At 37.6% G+C, this 17,125-nt stretch overlaps 1 protein-coding gene across 20 annotated transcripts in view; it reads left to right on the top strand.

Annotated features, from left to right (window-relative positions):
• The window catches only part of MAGI1 (membrane associated guanylate kinase, WW and PDZ domain containing 1), a 607,797-nt gene that overhangs the window by 514,949 nt on the left and 75,723 nt on the right, over positions 1-17,125 (top strand). For 10 of the 20 annotated variants that reach the window (XM_045832041.1, XM_045832040.1, XM_045832039.1 and 7 more), the window contains exons 7-12: positions 813-851; positions 6,074-6,131; positions 8,474-8,577; positions 10,979-11,071; positions 15,634-15,816; positions 16,361-16,981. In XM_045832041.1, coding sequence (XP_045687997.1) covers positions 813-851; positions 6,074-6,131; positions 8,474-8,577; positions 10,979-11,071; positions 15,634-15,816; positions 16,361-16,981 — 1,098 coding nt within the window. The remainder of the gene's footprint in view (positions 1-812; positions 852-6,073; positions 6,132-8,473; positions 8,578-10,978; positions 11,072-15,633; positions 15,817-16,360; positions 16,982-17,125) is intronic. The other 10 variants (XM_045832031.1, XM_045832029.1, XM_045832034.1 and 7 more) reach the window with 2 other exon arrangements.

Here is a 17,125-nt window from a genome sequence, read left to right as displayed (position 1 = left end):
TAGCTGCATAGACTTGGTGTATGAAATGATTTGTGTGTGCAGGCCTGTGTTCTCCCCATGGGCAATAAAATGTTTTACTGACAGCAAGAGGGGGTCTAGAATGGAAAGGATCTTGACTTGTTTTACTCACTGAAATTACTGAGAACATTTTCATTCTAATATTTCTGAGCTGTTTGTCTTAATATAAAGTAAACTGCCTCCTTCAGGGTAGCCTTCAAGCTTTGCTTCCCTAATGTACATCATCATGACATAATTCATCTTTCTAACCCCATTTAAAAGATCTTCAAGTATACCTCATTTTACAATCTGCATTCTCAATTTGACCTCACCACTCATTGTTCAAGCAGCAGTATCACTTATAAGATAAGCAAAGCTTTAATTGTGAGTGTAATTACCTTGATGATTAGAGGATTATTGAAGTATTAAAAGGACTGTTATTGAAAGCTATAATAGCTTTGTTTGCTTGAAATAAGGCCTGTAATGAGTGGCTTTTTGCTTAAGAACAATGCTTAAGAACATTGAAACTGTAAAGGTACTTATCATCTTTTACTACCAATCAAACCCTATTTTGATATGCAAGGAAATGAGCCATATAATTATGTTGCCGATACCACCCAGCTCCTACCATTTTATGATTCACACTGAGGTCTTGAGTTTGTTAGCCAAGCCAATGAAATAAGCCACAATACAGGTAAGGACAAAATCAAGTGACGTGTTTGCTGCTGTTTTTCTGAGAGGAGTTTCCTTCTTGGTGCTGGTGTCTGAAATTTTCTTTCTCTCTTTTCTGTCTCATTCCTGCTATTCCTTTGGAGAAGAAGGGGTCCACACCGAGGAGCTGGACAGTGAACTAGGTAAACCCTCCAGCCTGCTGCTGTTGCATGACTTGTCCTGAATGGGTTTGTCTCCAGTGAATTGCTTAACCTCTCAGTTTCTTTAGTTTACACTTCTCCAATTGTGATTTTCATGCCAGTTTATCCACAAAAGGTCAATCTTACAACAGGTGCCTAACTGCAGACATCATACAGGGTTGTAGTAAATTACGTCTGCAAAGGAAAAGTCTGAGTGAATTGAGAGTACAGTGAGAGTTAGCAAATGGTTACTAGGTATTCTTGTAAATTGAGGATTAAGAAAAAACTGAGGGGATAGATCCTTGCCTTGTCCCTTGAACTCTCTCATATAACCTATCTCAGCCTCGTTTTGTTATTTGTTTGGTGTGGGTAGTTATTATACATAGGTAATACAAAAAAAGCAAAGCAAAACAAGCAAAAACCTATCAGACTAATCCAAGGCTCATTATAGGAGTGACAGTAATACAGTAACTTTAGTGATTCTTCACTGAATAGTTAATATTTTCAGTATTATGTTGTTTTTAATTTATTTGCCACATGTTTGTAACTGTAGCGAATGGCTTGAAAACCAGATGCTGTATTTGTTTGTGTATACCATTTCCCTTAGAGTGTATGTATCTATGTAAATCAGGTCTTTATTACCCTAGCTATTGTAGTTTGGAAGTAATTTACATTAGCAGAAAATGCCAAACTGTTTTTTTATCTCTGCTGTTGGAATATATTGAATATATCTGCTATTCCCTAAGTTAGCTGTTTAGAGTTCAGCTTTGAACAATGTTAGTATCAGTTTGCATTCCATCTGATTCCTACCCAGAAGGATAGGTGAGAAAGCTCAGATTGTGGCTAAACTATACAAGAAAGCCTTGGCTGATTAAAAATTGACCATAGTATATTTTTAAAATAGAAAATTATTTGACATCACTATGAATGGAACTATAGTGAGATCATTGAATCAGCCTAGCATTTTCAAGATTGCCTTAACTGAAAATAATATTTAATAGAGATTATTATTTTTATTGAATTTTGTTATATAGATGAAGATAATCATGGTTGACTAGAGTTATGATATACTAGAATTTAGCTCTGCTTTTCTTCATGTTTGGAACATATCCTATGGTAATTGGTAGATATGCCAGTGATGGTTGATAACCATTGATAGATCTATTTTTAAACATGATTAATAAGTTGTCATTGGGGTCACTAAAGTAGGAATGACTTGAGGTTCAACCTATGTAATAGAACAATTTGAAACTAACTTTATTTTTTAAAAATTTTCAGTCCAGTGATATTAGATAAAGTAATTGAAAAAGAAAGAAAGAGGTTTTCCAGACATAAAATGAGTGTGTTAATCACTTGTTGAACCAGTTGGAACCACTCTTGCTGCCGCCTAATATATATGAGTGACCACTGCTGTCTGTGCATGGCTGGTGGAGACAGTACAGCCCAGTACCCAGCACACTTTAATTTGCTTCTGTGCAAGTTTGAATGTTAAAAGAGGTGTCTTGCCTCTTTAGGAAAGATGTGTCTGTTTTCTTTTTTCCCAAGTAACTATAACATTGTCAGAATTTTCCTATAATCTTAAGGACTCTTAACAAATAAGTTTTAGTGGCTGCATAGTATCCATTATGGCCGCAGTTCTGGGTGGTGGTTTGGAAACAGAGGACTATCTTTTTAAGGTTGCCTGGCCTCAGATCTCCCCTCACTGGCTTTATGACCTTGGGCAACTCATTTACCTTCTCTTAGCTTCCCTTTCCTTATCTGTTGAGAAGCTAAAAGAGGAGCTTCCTTGGTGCTTGTTGAGGAGACTTGATAGATATGTTTTAATATTTGTCCCTGTGATCAGCTCATATTGTTTTTACCAGTTTTATTATCTATTTTAATTGTACTTTTCCCATTACTATTTAGCCCTTTTATATCCCTCAATTTTATTATTTATTACTGAACTCCCTCTTGTTGGACTTTTCAATACTACCTTATGGTACTTTTTGCCTTTAATGTGGGACAGGAGAGGAATGTATATACTGTAGCAATGTCCCAGATGTGACCTCGTAGGTAAAGTAGAAATAGGATTTTCTACTCTGATTTTTACATGTCCACCGTAAAGAGTGGTGTACACCACACACACACACACATTTCTTTTGCATTCACTCCAGAATCTGGTAATAAGCTCATTATCCATTTTTGTAATAAGAGGATCCTAATCTTAAACAAGGCAACTCTCAGGTTTTCAGGGGAAAATGCAATTCCAGGTGTGAAAAGGAAACCCTCTATACAGTCTGCCTCTTAGAGGCAGGGTGTTGGACAAAGATCATTTGATTATAGAGTTGTCATTTCTTAACTCTGTTGTTTGATCAGGGTCAGGAGCTCCATTATGCACTTTTGGTTTACAGAATTTATGAGGTCTTCTGTGATAATATCTCCCTAGAATTGAAAGGCATATGCAAACCTTCTTTTGGAATTATAGGGTATTCTTATGCTGAAACCAACTAGGAGAGGTTAAGAGGAGGAAATGAAGTCTCTTCCCAACCAAAACTAAGTCACAGTTTTGAAGTTTATCTCTGAGTATGAACAAGACTTTCAATCTGTATGCTGACAAATCCCTTTTGAAAAGAACTTAGAACATTTGACTGCTCCATATTTGCTTTTGTGGTGATGAATAGCACAATACAGATCTGTCCAGGTCCTTGTCTGCTTTCCCAGACCAGTTGTCTGAGCCTATGTGCCAGCAAGGTGCTGTGCAAAATGTTTTACAGACATCCCCATGTCATCTGCAGTCGACCTTTGTGGTAAATCCAAGAGGAAGGCCTGCTTACAAGATGTTAAGTAGCCCAACTCCAGATTTGTGAGATGGTGGAGCTAAGGTTCATCTCAGACCTGGGCAACCCCGCGGGCCTGGCTGCCCGGCGTCTGTGACAGGCTGTGCAGCCTGGCCTGATGTCCAGCAGTTGTTAAACAAGGTGGGGAGGGCAGTGTGGCTCTTTGGGGATCTTGAGAGTGTTTAGTAAAAAAAGTAATGTCATCTTTTTCTAAGCTTTAATACTTTCTATTTTCAGTTTTTTAGAACCAAGTGGCAAATTAAAGAACAAACATTTCTGTTTTAAGCAGTAGAGGACTAATTCCTATGATTAAATTAATTGACATTTTGGGAGTGAGAAATCAAAATCGACCTTTTAAATTATAAATGAAGTTTAATTGAAAAACTGAAAAAATTTTGCATTTGCTAATCTGTCCCAGAAGATGTGTTTAAATTTACAAGAATCCAGAAACCCTCGTTGACTAGCCTCATTCTCTTTGTTGACTGGGTGACAGGACAAAGTCAGAAGTGGCCCCTTTCCTTGTGCCCTCTTGGACCTCCACCAGGTGCTCGGCATGCGGTGTGTGAGCCGCCTGCTCAGATGGCACACTTGTGATTGTCTTTGTGTCCTCGTGCCTCTCACACTCTGAGGTAGACAGTAGGCACTCAACAAATGTTTAACAACTAATAATGGAATGAACTGAATTTTTACCATTTTCCCTATTTCATCTAGAGATAATAGAACCAAATATTTAAGGTTGCAGATTTTGAGAAGAGATTTGGCTCATTATGCAGAATGTGGACCCTCACACTCACCCATCCTTTTGCCCCATGCCACAACAAGGGTATGACTGTGCACCAACTTGCACTTTTTTAATATACAATTTCCTAACGTTTGGAAATATTTTCCTGGTTCATTTTAATTTAAATGACAATTTCCAGCTTTTTAAGGGGAAACTATTTTCCCAGCATTTGATCTGCATTAGTCCACAAGACTGTGTATAAAAACGCAAAGTTTTATCAACATCTGCAAATTGGACTTTTCTTTGCGTTTTTAGTAGCTTACATCTCCCAGAATTCAAGGACATCTTTAAAATCAGGGTTTTTTTTTTATTTAGAAAAAAGGAGGAAAACTGTATCTCTTTGTTTGCAAATATATAACACGGAGCAAAAACCCTGAAATTAATGTGTCTTGATGTACAACCAAATTTGAGCAAAACATAAGTTTTAAGCAATTAGCCTGTGTGTTTGGGTGACGTGCAGGACCCTATTTCAGTATGGAACTGTTTGTGACATGTAAGCCCTGGTGGAACAGTCACTGTTTGAAAATAGTGATCAAATGATTCCTTGAATTTAAAAAAAATCTAGTTTTTCAAAATAAGTCATATTTCAAGAGTTTGTAATATTCCATTCAAGCTGGTCTTAATGTCTACTTTTGGGACCAGTGATTGACTTTGGAGCACTGTTTTATACAAGCTTGCCTTAACTATGTATCTATGTATGTATCTGGGTGGCTTTTAAATTAAGTTGAGTAATTATTCTCTGCCTGAAAGAATTGCTTAATGACTCAAAACAACAGCCTGGTTGCTTCTTTCACCAAGTCAGATTATCTACTGCAGAGGGCCTTTTCACAATAGATTCTTGTGACAGAACTCACTGTTAGCTAGTTAATCAAGGGCCAACCTTTCACATGAAACCTTACAAAGTGAAGTCTAGTAGAGCACAGTTGAGTTTACAGAAAGGCATGTGTATGTGCCAATACTATTTACCACCATATTTAAAGGAAATAAAATCTAGCGAGTTCTTGGAGAGCAGGACCTGTGTTTCTGCTTTTGTAGGCAAACCGCTGGTAAAGATAGACCTACCGGATCTGAACGATCTGAGTGATGGGTGTGTGCAGTTCAAAAACCCAGTGCAATGTGGACACTTTTACTTACTCAGTAGCATTGTAATTGGGAATAAGAGAAAATCAGATGTAAATTTTATTTTATTGCAGGAAGAGAAAAACAGCACTATTCTATTGAACATGAAAAGAAACTAATTTTTATCCAGTTTTGCTTTTGTGTTAACATAGTCTAAAAATAAAATGAGAAAACTATAAATATTTAAAATAGCAACTAGGCATTCAAGGCAAATTTTAACTCTATTTTTATTAAAATCTAATTTAATAATTGACTTAGAATGAAGGCACCTGGGACTACATATTATTAAGTTTCATTTGCTTGAGCAAAATATAAGTAAATAATTGTTCTTCATGCAGAAAAAAATACATTGATAAAATAAAAACAATGGTTGCTTTGCTTTTAGGATACACAGTTTTTATTGTATTTAAAATACTTGTATGAGTTTCTTCTTTTGCCTAACTTGTTGAAAATCCCAAGGCTCTTTGAGAATATGCTCTTCTTACTCTGAATATTCTTTTATTTTTCAGAACTGCCTGCTGGTTGGGAAAAGATTGAAGACCCTGTCTATGGTATCTACTATGTAGAGTGAGTGTCCCTTGATCCACACTTTAGTTTGTGCCCTCTGTTATTATGTATGTTTATGCTGTTAACAATTTGCTATCATTATAAAATATGAAGGAAATAATGATAATATAACTTCATAATGAAAATATGTCTATTTTAATGAATGAGAAACTATTCAATGAATCTGAAGGTAGCAAATTATATTACACAATTTATGAGGGTCATAGCTGTATCTTTTGTTTTCCACTGCATTATTGAGGCCCAACATAAACCTGGTATGTGGCAGGTGCTTAGTAAGTATTAGTTGAATGGATGAATGAATGAGAAAAGCAAAAATTTAACAGACCAAGTGAGTAGGGACTATTTCAGGAGGAGGACCTGATTGCCTACATTTTGCTCTGCCGAAGCCTGAGCTTCTCAGAATTACTTATTTATTCATTCAGACTTTATTGGGTCAGACAAATCTTAATAATGTATGAAATTTTGCCAGGATAAAGAAGGAAATTGAGAACTAGCCTAACCTGCAAGATTGTATGCCTCTTTGTCTCTCCTGTGCCTGAGGACCATACGCATGGTTCCTATGCCATTTTTAAGAACCTCAAGCCCTCATTATGACCTCTATACTGTGCACCTTATTCTAGCACCAGCTCCAGACTTTGTCTTCCTCCATCCTATCAGTGAGCAGGATGACACCAATGAAAATAAAAGAAACCCAAGTGATTAAACATTGAAAAAATATGCTTTATATCATTTCCTCTGAGGAACGTGAGAAATAACTAATAAAGGATCCTTTGAAAGAAACAAATGCCATATAAATGTCCTGTCATCATAATTCTACCTGCCACAATGAAATAACTGACAAGCTTTCTGTCCCACATGCTGCTGGCAATGAAAAGCCATTTGGGTAATATCCTGGAGATAAGAACATAAGATATAAAAACACTGGGTCATAAAATGCTTAGCATCTTATTGTAAAAATTATGAGTTCAGTATAGCAAGTCCCCTTGGCCTTTACTCATGTTGCCCCCTATTTTCCTAACAGGGAAGATTGTGATTTGGGGCATCAGAAAGGCAAGCTTAGTCATTTTTCTGACCTTCGTAAATGAAAATCCCTTTGTGTGCTCAGCACATCATCTTTCTTGCACATGTACAGTGAGGTTCTTGCCTGTTTGGGGCTCCTTTTGAGTGCTCCCTTAGCTGTGTATTAACAGAAAAGGAGCAGGTAACAGCTTTGATGAAGAGATTTGGTTTAAGCAGCAAGTTGTTTTCCTACTATACACTTTGCCTCCCTGCATCTTTTCAGATTTAATGCTTTGTTAATGTTAGAGTATATCTTAGCATGAAATCGCCCACAAGAATTAGGAAAGAAACAAGAAGTCCTACAGTAGGAATTAAGGGTAGTCTATCCACCTTATTAGATCCTAAATAATCATATAATTGTTATGTTCCCAAATTTCTAGTGAAGTATGATTTTGATGAAGAAAAACAGAAATATGTTATGCTTATGTGTATTTATATAATGTGTGTATGTACATATATATACACTAAAATGGTCATGTCAAAAAACCATCTGTGTATTCATATTGTGTGTGTGTGTTTTGCCATGGCCTTATTAGTTTTAGGACCATCTGAAGTATGTGGGTCTTTGTGACTTTGCACACATCACAGTTAGGTTAGTTACATCTGGAGTCTTTTTGCCTAAGGCTTATACTTTTAATCCTGACCCCGTGTCTATTGATCAGAATAGTTGACAGATGTTGTAGAGTACTTCTTTGAGCTTTATTGTTTGGGTGAGTGCATATGCATCCATGAATTCTGTCATAGAAAGTTAGATGGCAGTTCTGGCATTGTATGTTACCGAATCCTCACGTCACTGTTTTAATCTCATTTTTGAATAATTCTATAATGTATTTCTTGTTGAATTAAAGCAGCTTACCCCATCAGGTGATTCCTTGGAAATTTGGGAGTTCTGGGATTTGAAAGCAGGCAGATCTGAGTTTCCTGCCTCTTTACTATTTACTAACTATGTTACGTTAGGTGAGGTATTACTTAACTGCTCAGAAATTTACTTATTTTAATCCATAAAACATAAATAATAATAATAGGACCTAACTCTTTGAATTGATTGAAGATTTTAAAATAAAATGTGCATAAATCTTACAACATAGTGTTTGGCACATATAAGCAGTCAGTATTGGAAATCATTGTTTTTTCCTTTACCTAGCTGCACATTTGACACAAGGTGGTCACCATCTCAAACCACCTGCTTTGCTCAGGCACTAATCATGGGAGTTGGCCTGATTGGCATTTTGCTTGTGGGATGAAATGTTTTCTAAATAGGTACTATCTGCCTTCTGCTCCAGCCACATCAACAGGAAGACACAATATGAGAACCCAGTCCTAGAAGCCAAGCGGAAGAAGCAGCTTGGGCAGCAGCCACAGCAGCAGCAGCCGCAGCCATCAGAAGGTTGGCTCTCTCCTTATCTGTGGGCCGAGGAGTACAGGGCGAAGCCTTGGCACTGACACCCCCGTGTGGTCAGAGCTGGCCTGTGTGGTCAAGTCCTCCTGCTGCCCTGAGGACTTGATGTCCTGCTGGGGGGAATACAGAGCTGCCAGAGTCCCTGCCCTAGACCCCAGATAGCTGAAGTGGGGGACCCCGTTCACAGGCACCAAAATCTCCACTTTAATTTAGAAAGGACCTTTAATTTAGATTGGAGAACTTTCTGATGGCGAAAGAATCTTTTCCCCCAGCAGCCTTTGCATAGCAACTGGTGTTCAAGTCTAAACCACTTTTAACACCTCAGGGGAAGTTACCAGGTATGAAACTGACTTTTGTTTTTAACGAGATTACATGCAAGTATCACAAAAAGCTGATGATTTACCAGCTTTTAAAAAACTACAAGGTAATTCATGCTTTCTGTAAAAATATGAACAATTCAGGAGTGTAGAATATTAAAATTTCCCGTACTTGCTCCTAACTCATTCTCAGAGATAAAAACTGCACAGAAATTTTCTAGAGATATACAAATATACATGTTTTAACAAAAAATAAGATCATATTTTATATGTGTATCCAGTGGGTCGGCCAAAAAGATTGTCAAGGTTTTTTGTTTTTCTGTAAGATGGCTCTAGTAGCACTAACTTGTCTTTAACTTCATTCAAAACAATTTTGTTAGACTCCATTGTGACAGCTGTCATATAAGCGTGCATTTACAAAAAGATACATAACATTTTCAGCATATTATGCTTTATTATTTCAAGGAGTGTAAAAACACAACTGAAATACAAAAATGGATTTGAACAGTATATAGAGAAGGACCTGTGACTGATTGAACGTGTCAAAAGTGACTTGCGTAGTTTCGTGCTGGGAGATTTCTCACTGGATGATGCTCCATGGTTGGGTAGACCAGTTGAAGTTGATGGCAATCAAATTAGGACATTAATTGAGAACAGTCAATGTTATACCATGCGGGAGATAGCCAACATGCTCAAAATATCCAAATCAATAAAGTTTTTGGTAAAAATGAAAAAAGTATCTTTTATGGAAAAACCTAAATGAACATTTTGGCCAACCCAATATTTAAGTTTTGTGACCTTTTTTTTTTTTTCACTTAAATATATTCCTTGCACATGTTTCAAAGTTGGTTAATATAGATTTATCTCACAATTTTTAATGGCTACATTATAGTCTGTTTTATAAATGTCACCACTTCATTTAGCCATCTGTTTATCAATAGATGCTTAGGCCTTTCCCAGTTTTTATTTCACTCTTTCAAAACAATAGGCCTAGTGTACCCTCAGTATAACACATGAATGTCAAATATAATACTTTTCTCTTTATAATACTGCATATAATAAAAATAGATCATAGAGTGGAAATGAGCTTACTTTTTCTGCAAAGGAGCATGCAGTAAATTTTGTTGCCTCTGTTCATACAGTCTCTTTATGGCTGCCAATGCTGTCTGGAGCTGGGTGGGAACAGCTCTGCAGACGGTGTGTCTACAAGTGAGCCTGCCTGTGTTCCAGTGCTACCTGATATATGGACATTGAAACTTAGACTGCATTTAATGTTCATGTGTTATGAAATATTCTTCTTTCTATTTTCAACCAAAAAAGCCATTTTTGACTCACAAGTTGTATAAAATCAGGCATTAGGCCCAGTTTGGTCCTTCGGCTATAATTTGCTAACCACTGCTATAGACTATTTTTTAGAGAGAGAAAAAGAGAGTGCTCACCTATTGAAAAGTTCTTTCTACCTCAGTTTCTTTTCTGTTTTTTAAAAAATGTTTTTTAATGTTTTTCCTCAGCTGGTAAAACTTGGTAGTGTTAGTGGAGTTTGGGGAATGGGGGTGTTCCGTTGAATGTGTGAGCTGAGCTGTAAAGGAACTTTAGGGTAAACATCAGGGGTCACTCACTGAGTTATTTCTGGGTCTCCAAGGGGAATGGGACTATAGTGAGGGACCAGTTTGGAGTTCAGAGATGATAGGAGATAGCACCTTAGGAAATTCACCATCACTTCCTCGGCTGTCTTAGCAGCCAAGCTCATGTCTCAACTGCGCTACAGAAGTGTCTTCCTTACTGGGCTGACTTTAGTTGACTGGATCTTTTCAGATGTTTCTGATTTGGTTTCACTTTGGAATCTCCAGCCAGAGAGAACTAGAGATTTATTGATTATATCACAATATTTCTATCCACAAGGTCTTAGGAAAAAAAGGGACAAAGAGAATCTTGAAATTCTTAACATAGAGTAGAATTGAATACCTTTTTTAAAAAAAAAAGTTATTGGCCCCTGGTTTTATTGGTTTCGGCAGTTTTATAATGAAGAAAAAGGTGAATCCTAAGTGAGCTATTTATTCCCTGTGTTGCAGAATGGACAGAAGACCATTCATCGCTCGTGCCTCCTGTTATTCCCAACCACCCCACAAGCAATCCGGAGCCTGCCAGAGAAGCTCCACTTCAGGGTAAAGGGTTTTTATAATCACATTATTGTTTCAGCTCAAAAACCTGGTTTTTAAAGGTACTTTAAGGAATGGAATCTTGTTACTCCCAACTCATTCTTTTGATAGTAAAAACCATAATGATTGAAATTCAAAATATATCATTAATCACAATTGTCAAAAAAGATTAGAAAGTTTTCTCTATGAATTTCTCCAGTTATTTGTAATGCTCTAAAATTAATGACTACTTGTCATTAAGGATCAATTAAGCCAGGCTTTCTCAACCTCAGTACAGTTGACATTTAGAGCCAGATAAGGCAATGCTGGGGCTGTCCTGTAGGATGGTTAGCAGTATAGGGGGTCTCACCCACTAGGCACCGGGACCACTCTCCCCACATTGTAACAATCAGAAGTGTCTCAATGACGTCATGCAGAGTGGTGAACCATTGATTTAGAGACTACAGACACTAACAATTTTGTTAAATAAGGTAAATTGAAAACTAAGCATTAGATGTTTCGAGATTCCAGGCAACATACTTGCTTTTAACCAGAATTTTTCTGTACATATAAAATGGTTTGATGTTGTTTTACATTCTCATCTCTGATTCTTGCTGCAGTTTTGGCATTTGTACACATTTTACAGCATTTCATGGCAGCTTACTTTTCTGTATTCACAAAAAGTTTGATCCCCTAGAGAGGCTCATTTTTGAAAATTGAAAGCTCCCAATCTTGCTACTTTCAGGCCTCATTAATCTTCAATGACAGAAAAGGTTCTCAGATTTGTTAATTTTTTTCTTTTAATTAAGAAAAATAGAATAAGCATCATATTTGATAGAGTTGAGGAATGTTTGTAGTACAAAACTGTTAAAAAGACTATAAAATGTGTTCTCCATTTTTAAAGAGATATACATAAGTAGAATAATTCTTTTCTCTTAATTTTGATTTCTCCATTATAATTATCATAAGAAAGAAATTGTTTCCCTGCTAGCTGATGTTGTCATGAGATTGGTATTAATATCAACTTATGTAAAAGAATTTCTTCTGGCTTGGCTGTACTTTTTTATGATGATAGTGGTTTTAATAAAGATATCACATAGTAGGTAATAACATATTAATTAATATCAACATGATTGTGGCCTTCTTCATATTTTTTAAATATAGAACTTCTTCAGCAGCCTCATGTTGTCTTATTTCCCCCTCTCCTGGTAAGTTAGCTGCACTACCTCTTCAGTTCCTGGAACCTCTCTTCATTTCCTCAAACCAGCAAAACTTAAACAATGTCAGAGCCTTTGCATGTGCTGTTTCCTCTGCAGCTGTCTTTTCCTGCTTGTGTTTACTAACTTCTACCCATTTTAGCTTACTGCTAGAGTCTCCTGTTATATTCAGTCTTCCCATTTTATTCTCATTTATAGAATTTAACAGTTTATAATTGTTTATTTGTGTTCAGCTATTTGACAATAGTTCCCTCTTTAGACTTTAAATTCCACAGAGCAGGAGACTGTTTATTTCACTGTAGGGTATTCCAAACTAGGCAGAGTTCCTTTGACATCAACTCATTGTAGGTATACATACACACACACATACACACACATACATACATACATACATACATACATACATACATACATACTAAGCAGCCCAGCTTCCTTAAAGAATTGTCTTAGATGTTTAAATAAATTAAAGCTTTAAAGGTTCAAATCTGGGTGCCAAAAATTTAGTGCACCGATGAGGTAAGGGGCCAAATTACTTATTTGTGTTAGGAGCTTCATCTCAGATTCCTTCTTTTTTTCTAGACCTTTTTTTCTTTCTTTTCTTCTTTGACTCTCTTCATTCCCACTTGGGTTTGGGGTTTGGGATACACTCACTGCACTCTCCCTGGGGACCATGCAGATTCTTCCAGCCCTTCTGCTATGCGTCTCCATGCTGAGCCTGGTCTTTCAACAGTTAACTGCACCATGGAAGCTGTACTGGACAGTGGTGGTCCAGGGCCTTTACACAGTAGTGTCAAGAATGTTACCAACCTGACAGGGAAGCAGGCACCTAAGGGTTATTCAAAAGCAGATTTGAGGACCAAGATGCAGAGGATTCTGATTCAGTGAGTCTGCGGCAAGCCCTAAAAATGAGTACATTTAATAAAGGGCTACACAGTGAGATTCTCTCCCATAACCGGATATTACAACTGGCAGCTAACCAGGACCTCCCAGAAAATCACATGTACCACAGGGCTACAGCAGAGAGAGCTCCAAATTCACTGCTTGTGGGTAGAAAGACATTGCTTTTCCCAAGCTTCATTAACTGATGACTCTCCCATACATAAAACAGAATATAATATGCATAGGTGTGAAACCCTCTGATCTTCCCTTCCTTGTTAAGCCTTGAAAAGGAGGTCAGTGGTCAACTTCAAACTTCTGCTCATGACTGTAATAACTTTAAAACATACTAAGCTCAAAATATGCTAATGCCCTTTAAAAATTCATTCAGATAAACTGCCAGGTACATTTTTACCTTTTCTAACTTCGCCTGTTATAAGGGTGGAAAGCTTAAACATGCACCCACCTCTTCCAGCCTTCTCAAAGACACGTTAAATCTCATTTCTTTGCGCTGCTGTTCATTCATTCATTCAGCACATGGTTTTGGAGCACGTAAAATGAAAGGGACAGTATTCTGCACACTGGACATAAAAGCAGAGATCCATAAAAGCACAGAGTTTATATCTAGTGGTCCTGTGTGTGTGTGCACATGTGCTGCCCCCATACATGGGGCAGGGACAGTGAGCCAAAATGCCAAACCAGTACGTGAGACATAAGACTGTGTTGGGTGGCAATAAATGCTAAGGACAGCAATGAAGCAGAAAAGGGGACTGGGAATGTTGGAGGAGGTGTTGCAATTTTTCATAAGGTGGTCGAGAACGTGTCACTGAAGTGACAGCTACTAGTGTCTTGGCAGTGTTCCCTGTAAGTCCCCACACAGCCCATTCACACACACCCCAAAGTAATTTTGGGGAGTCATCTCACTTGTCCTCAGTAGATGATTGCCATGGCAGCTGTTGCCCCACAAGCCCTGGCTGCAGTTTACATGGCCTCCTGGTGCCTTGGCAGACAACCTTACATGGGGAACCTGCTGTGTCTTTGCTTCCTTCAGCCATGGTGATGGGGCCTGTCAAGCTTCCACCAGCCTTGGCACATCCCCAGAGAGAAGGAGCTTGAGAAGCAGACCTGTGACTCCTATTTAAGAGCCAGAAGCTTTTGAAATATGCAAAGCTTTTGAGAAGTGATAAGTGTTCCCAGAGACATTTTTTAAAAGGCCTTTTAGTTAAAGCTAATCAAAAATAACTTTCCTCGGTGCCAGGCTCTGGAGCAAGGGTTTTGGAGACTTTTTCTCCTTTTTTTTTTTAAATAACATTTTTGATAGGAAAAACACAGGGCACATAGGGAAACTGTGGGAAGGATGAGACAGGAAGTATATAATTAGAAGAATTGAAAGGCTGAGCTTTTGGGATAACCGGAGAAATTCCAGTAAGTTTCTAAATTACAGTGAAATGCCCAAATAACAAAATGCAAAACTGTTGGTTTCTATATAACATGTTTTTTATGAATGTTATCAAGAAAATGTAATAAAACCTTAGGCGGCATGTTTGGAAGTTATTTAGCTATATATATCTATCAATTTATTTTAAATAAAACAACTGAATTTGGAGTTATATGACTCTTGTTAGTATTTCACTTAGTTTAGGTTTTTATTTTGTTTTGTTTTTTAAAATATTCCAAACCACTTTTCTAAACTTCTTTTATTTTTTTATTTATTTGTTTTTTGATGCGTGAGTTTGAACTTGGGGCCTCACACATGGCAAAGCATGCACTATACCACTGAGCTACCTCTAGATCCCTAAATTTTTTTCAAACAATAAATTTTAGCAGTGGACATATCTAGACTACTTAACAGATTGTTAAAAGTTGCAAATTAACGGAGAAATCAGTTGAATTTAGAATTTAAATCAAAGTAGAATTATGACTTTTTTCATTTTGCAAGTAGTGATCATACATTTTTAGAAAATTATTCTTTGTGACCATAATATGATTCTTAGTATTATCTATGTTTTTTTTTTCAGAAAGAGTTTTCTGTTTAATTAAAAGCTAAACATTTTGCTGATTTGGTTTTACAAATGGGAGCCAACCTCAAAGCAATACATTAGAAGCTGTATTGCAAAGTATAAACGATAACAACACAAAAGACACAAAGCAAAGGCCCACTGTTTCTGTGAAGGGCCCTGTGGCAGCTCCATTACTGTCACACCACATGAACTGAAACCATGGGCGGGTATCAGAGGATGGACATCAGTTTGAGTCTTATATTTCCTTTTGGATCTCCATGCTGACAGTCTACTAGTTCCATGTGCCCCTCCCTAAACAAAGGGACCAAGAATCACCCCAATTACGGAAATCAAGGGAGGGCTCTCTTAGACACTTATGTACCCAAATGCCCCAGCACAAGAGCTTGGAGAATTATCTGTAAGTTGTATCATCTCATATATAGTTCACCATTTCACTTCTCATGACTTTCTTTATACTTCTCTTATTTTAATCTAGGCAAACCCTTTTTTACACGAAACCCTTCAGAGTTGAAAGGCAAGTTCATTCACACAAAGCTGCGGAAGAGCAGCCGTGGCTTTGGCTTCACAGTTGTTGGAGGGGATGAACCTGATGAGTTTCTGCAGATCAAGAGCTTGGTCCTAGATGGTCCTGCTGCATTGGACGGCAAGATGGAAACAGGTAGAGAAACCACATGGCCGAATAGCATCCCTTGTGTGGTGAGACTTCTACCCAGCACTCAAACAGGACCAAACAGCAGCATGATTTCATGAGTTTATAAGTCTCCTGTAAAAACTTTACATGAGCAAAGTTCCTACACTACGTAAATGCATTCCCTGGTATAGAGGAAAACCTTAGAAACCATTTCAACTTTGGGGAGCTCTTCAGGTGCTATTGAGTAGAGTAAAGCAGCAATTTCCTAAAATTGTAGATCTATTTGAGTAAATGAATTCTGAACTTGGATTTCTGCAGTGAGAATTTGTTTTAGAAGAAAGCTCCAATGTTTTTTCAGTGATCTTATATTCTCACTGGCAGAGAAGACACTAGATCCTAAAAGAATGCCTTATTAGCCATTAAAATAAGTAATAGAAGTAATCTCTTTGTGTCCTACTATACCACCCCCAAATCCAGCTTCAGTTCAGTTTCCTATTGGTAGGCATTTATATTATTATATTGATATAAATTTTCTGTGTATTTTTTAACCCCCAAACTTTTACTTTTGCAGGAGATGTAATTGTCAGTGTGAACGACACTTGTGTTTTGGGACACACACATGCACAAGTTGTGAAAATCTTCCAGTCCATTCCCATTGGTGCCAGTGTGGACCTTGAACTCTGCCGAGGTTATCCATTGCCTTTTGACCCAGATGACCCCAATACAAGTTTAGTGACCTCGGTGGCCATTTTGGATAAAGAACCAATTATTGTGAATGGGCAAGAGAACTATGATTCGCCTGCCAGTCATAGCAGTAAAACAGGCAAAGTCAATGGCATGAAGGATGCCAGGCCAAGCAGCCCAGCAGACGTGGCCTCAAACAGTTCCCATGGTTACCCCAATGACACTGTCTCTTTGGCTTCCTCCATAGCCACTCAGCCGGAACTTATAACTGTTCATATAGTCAAAGGGCCAATGGGCTTTGGTTTTACTATCGCAGACAGTCCTGGTGGGGGTGGTCAAAGAGTGAAACAGATTGTTGACAGTCCAAGGTGCCGAGGTCTGAAAGAAGGGGATCTTATCGTGGAAGTGAATAAGAAGAATGTGCAGGCTCTGACTCACAACCAGGTCGTGGATATGCTGATTGAATGTCCAAAGGGAAGTGAAGTCACATTGTTGGTGCAACGAGGAGGTATGTGTGTTTATTTTGTTCTTTGATTTTTTTTAACCCATAACCCATTGTCTAATTTAACTGGTTTTTAGTTGACTATTTAGAGCTTTTTAAATGTCTACTTTTCTAAGATTGTTTTTATTTAAATGTTTGGAAATGCATTCA

The sequence above is a fragment of the Phyllostomus hastatus genome, unplaced genomic scaffold (assembly GCF_019186645.2).
Source record: "Phyllostomus hastatus isolate PE091 unplaced genomic scaffold, TTU_PhHast_1.1 phas_contig_16, whole genome shotgun sequence".
Taxonomy (NCBI): domain Eukaryota; kingdom Metazoa; phylum Chordata; class Mammalia; order Chiroptera; family Phyllostomidae; genus Phyllostomus; species Phyllostomus hastatus.
The sequence above is the reverse complement of the archived record's forward strand: the minus strand, read 5'-3'. Positions and strand labels throughout refer to the sequence as shown.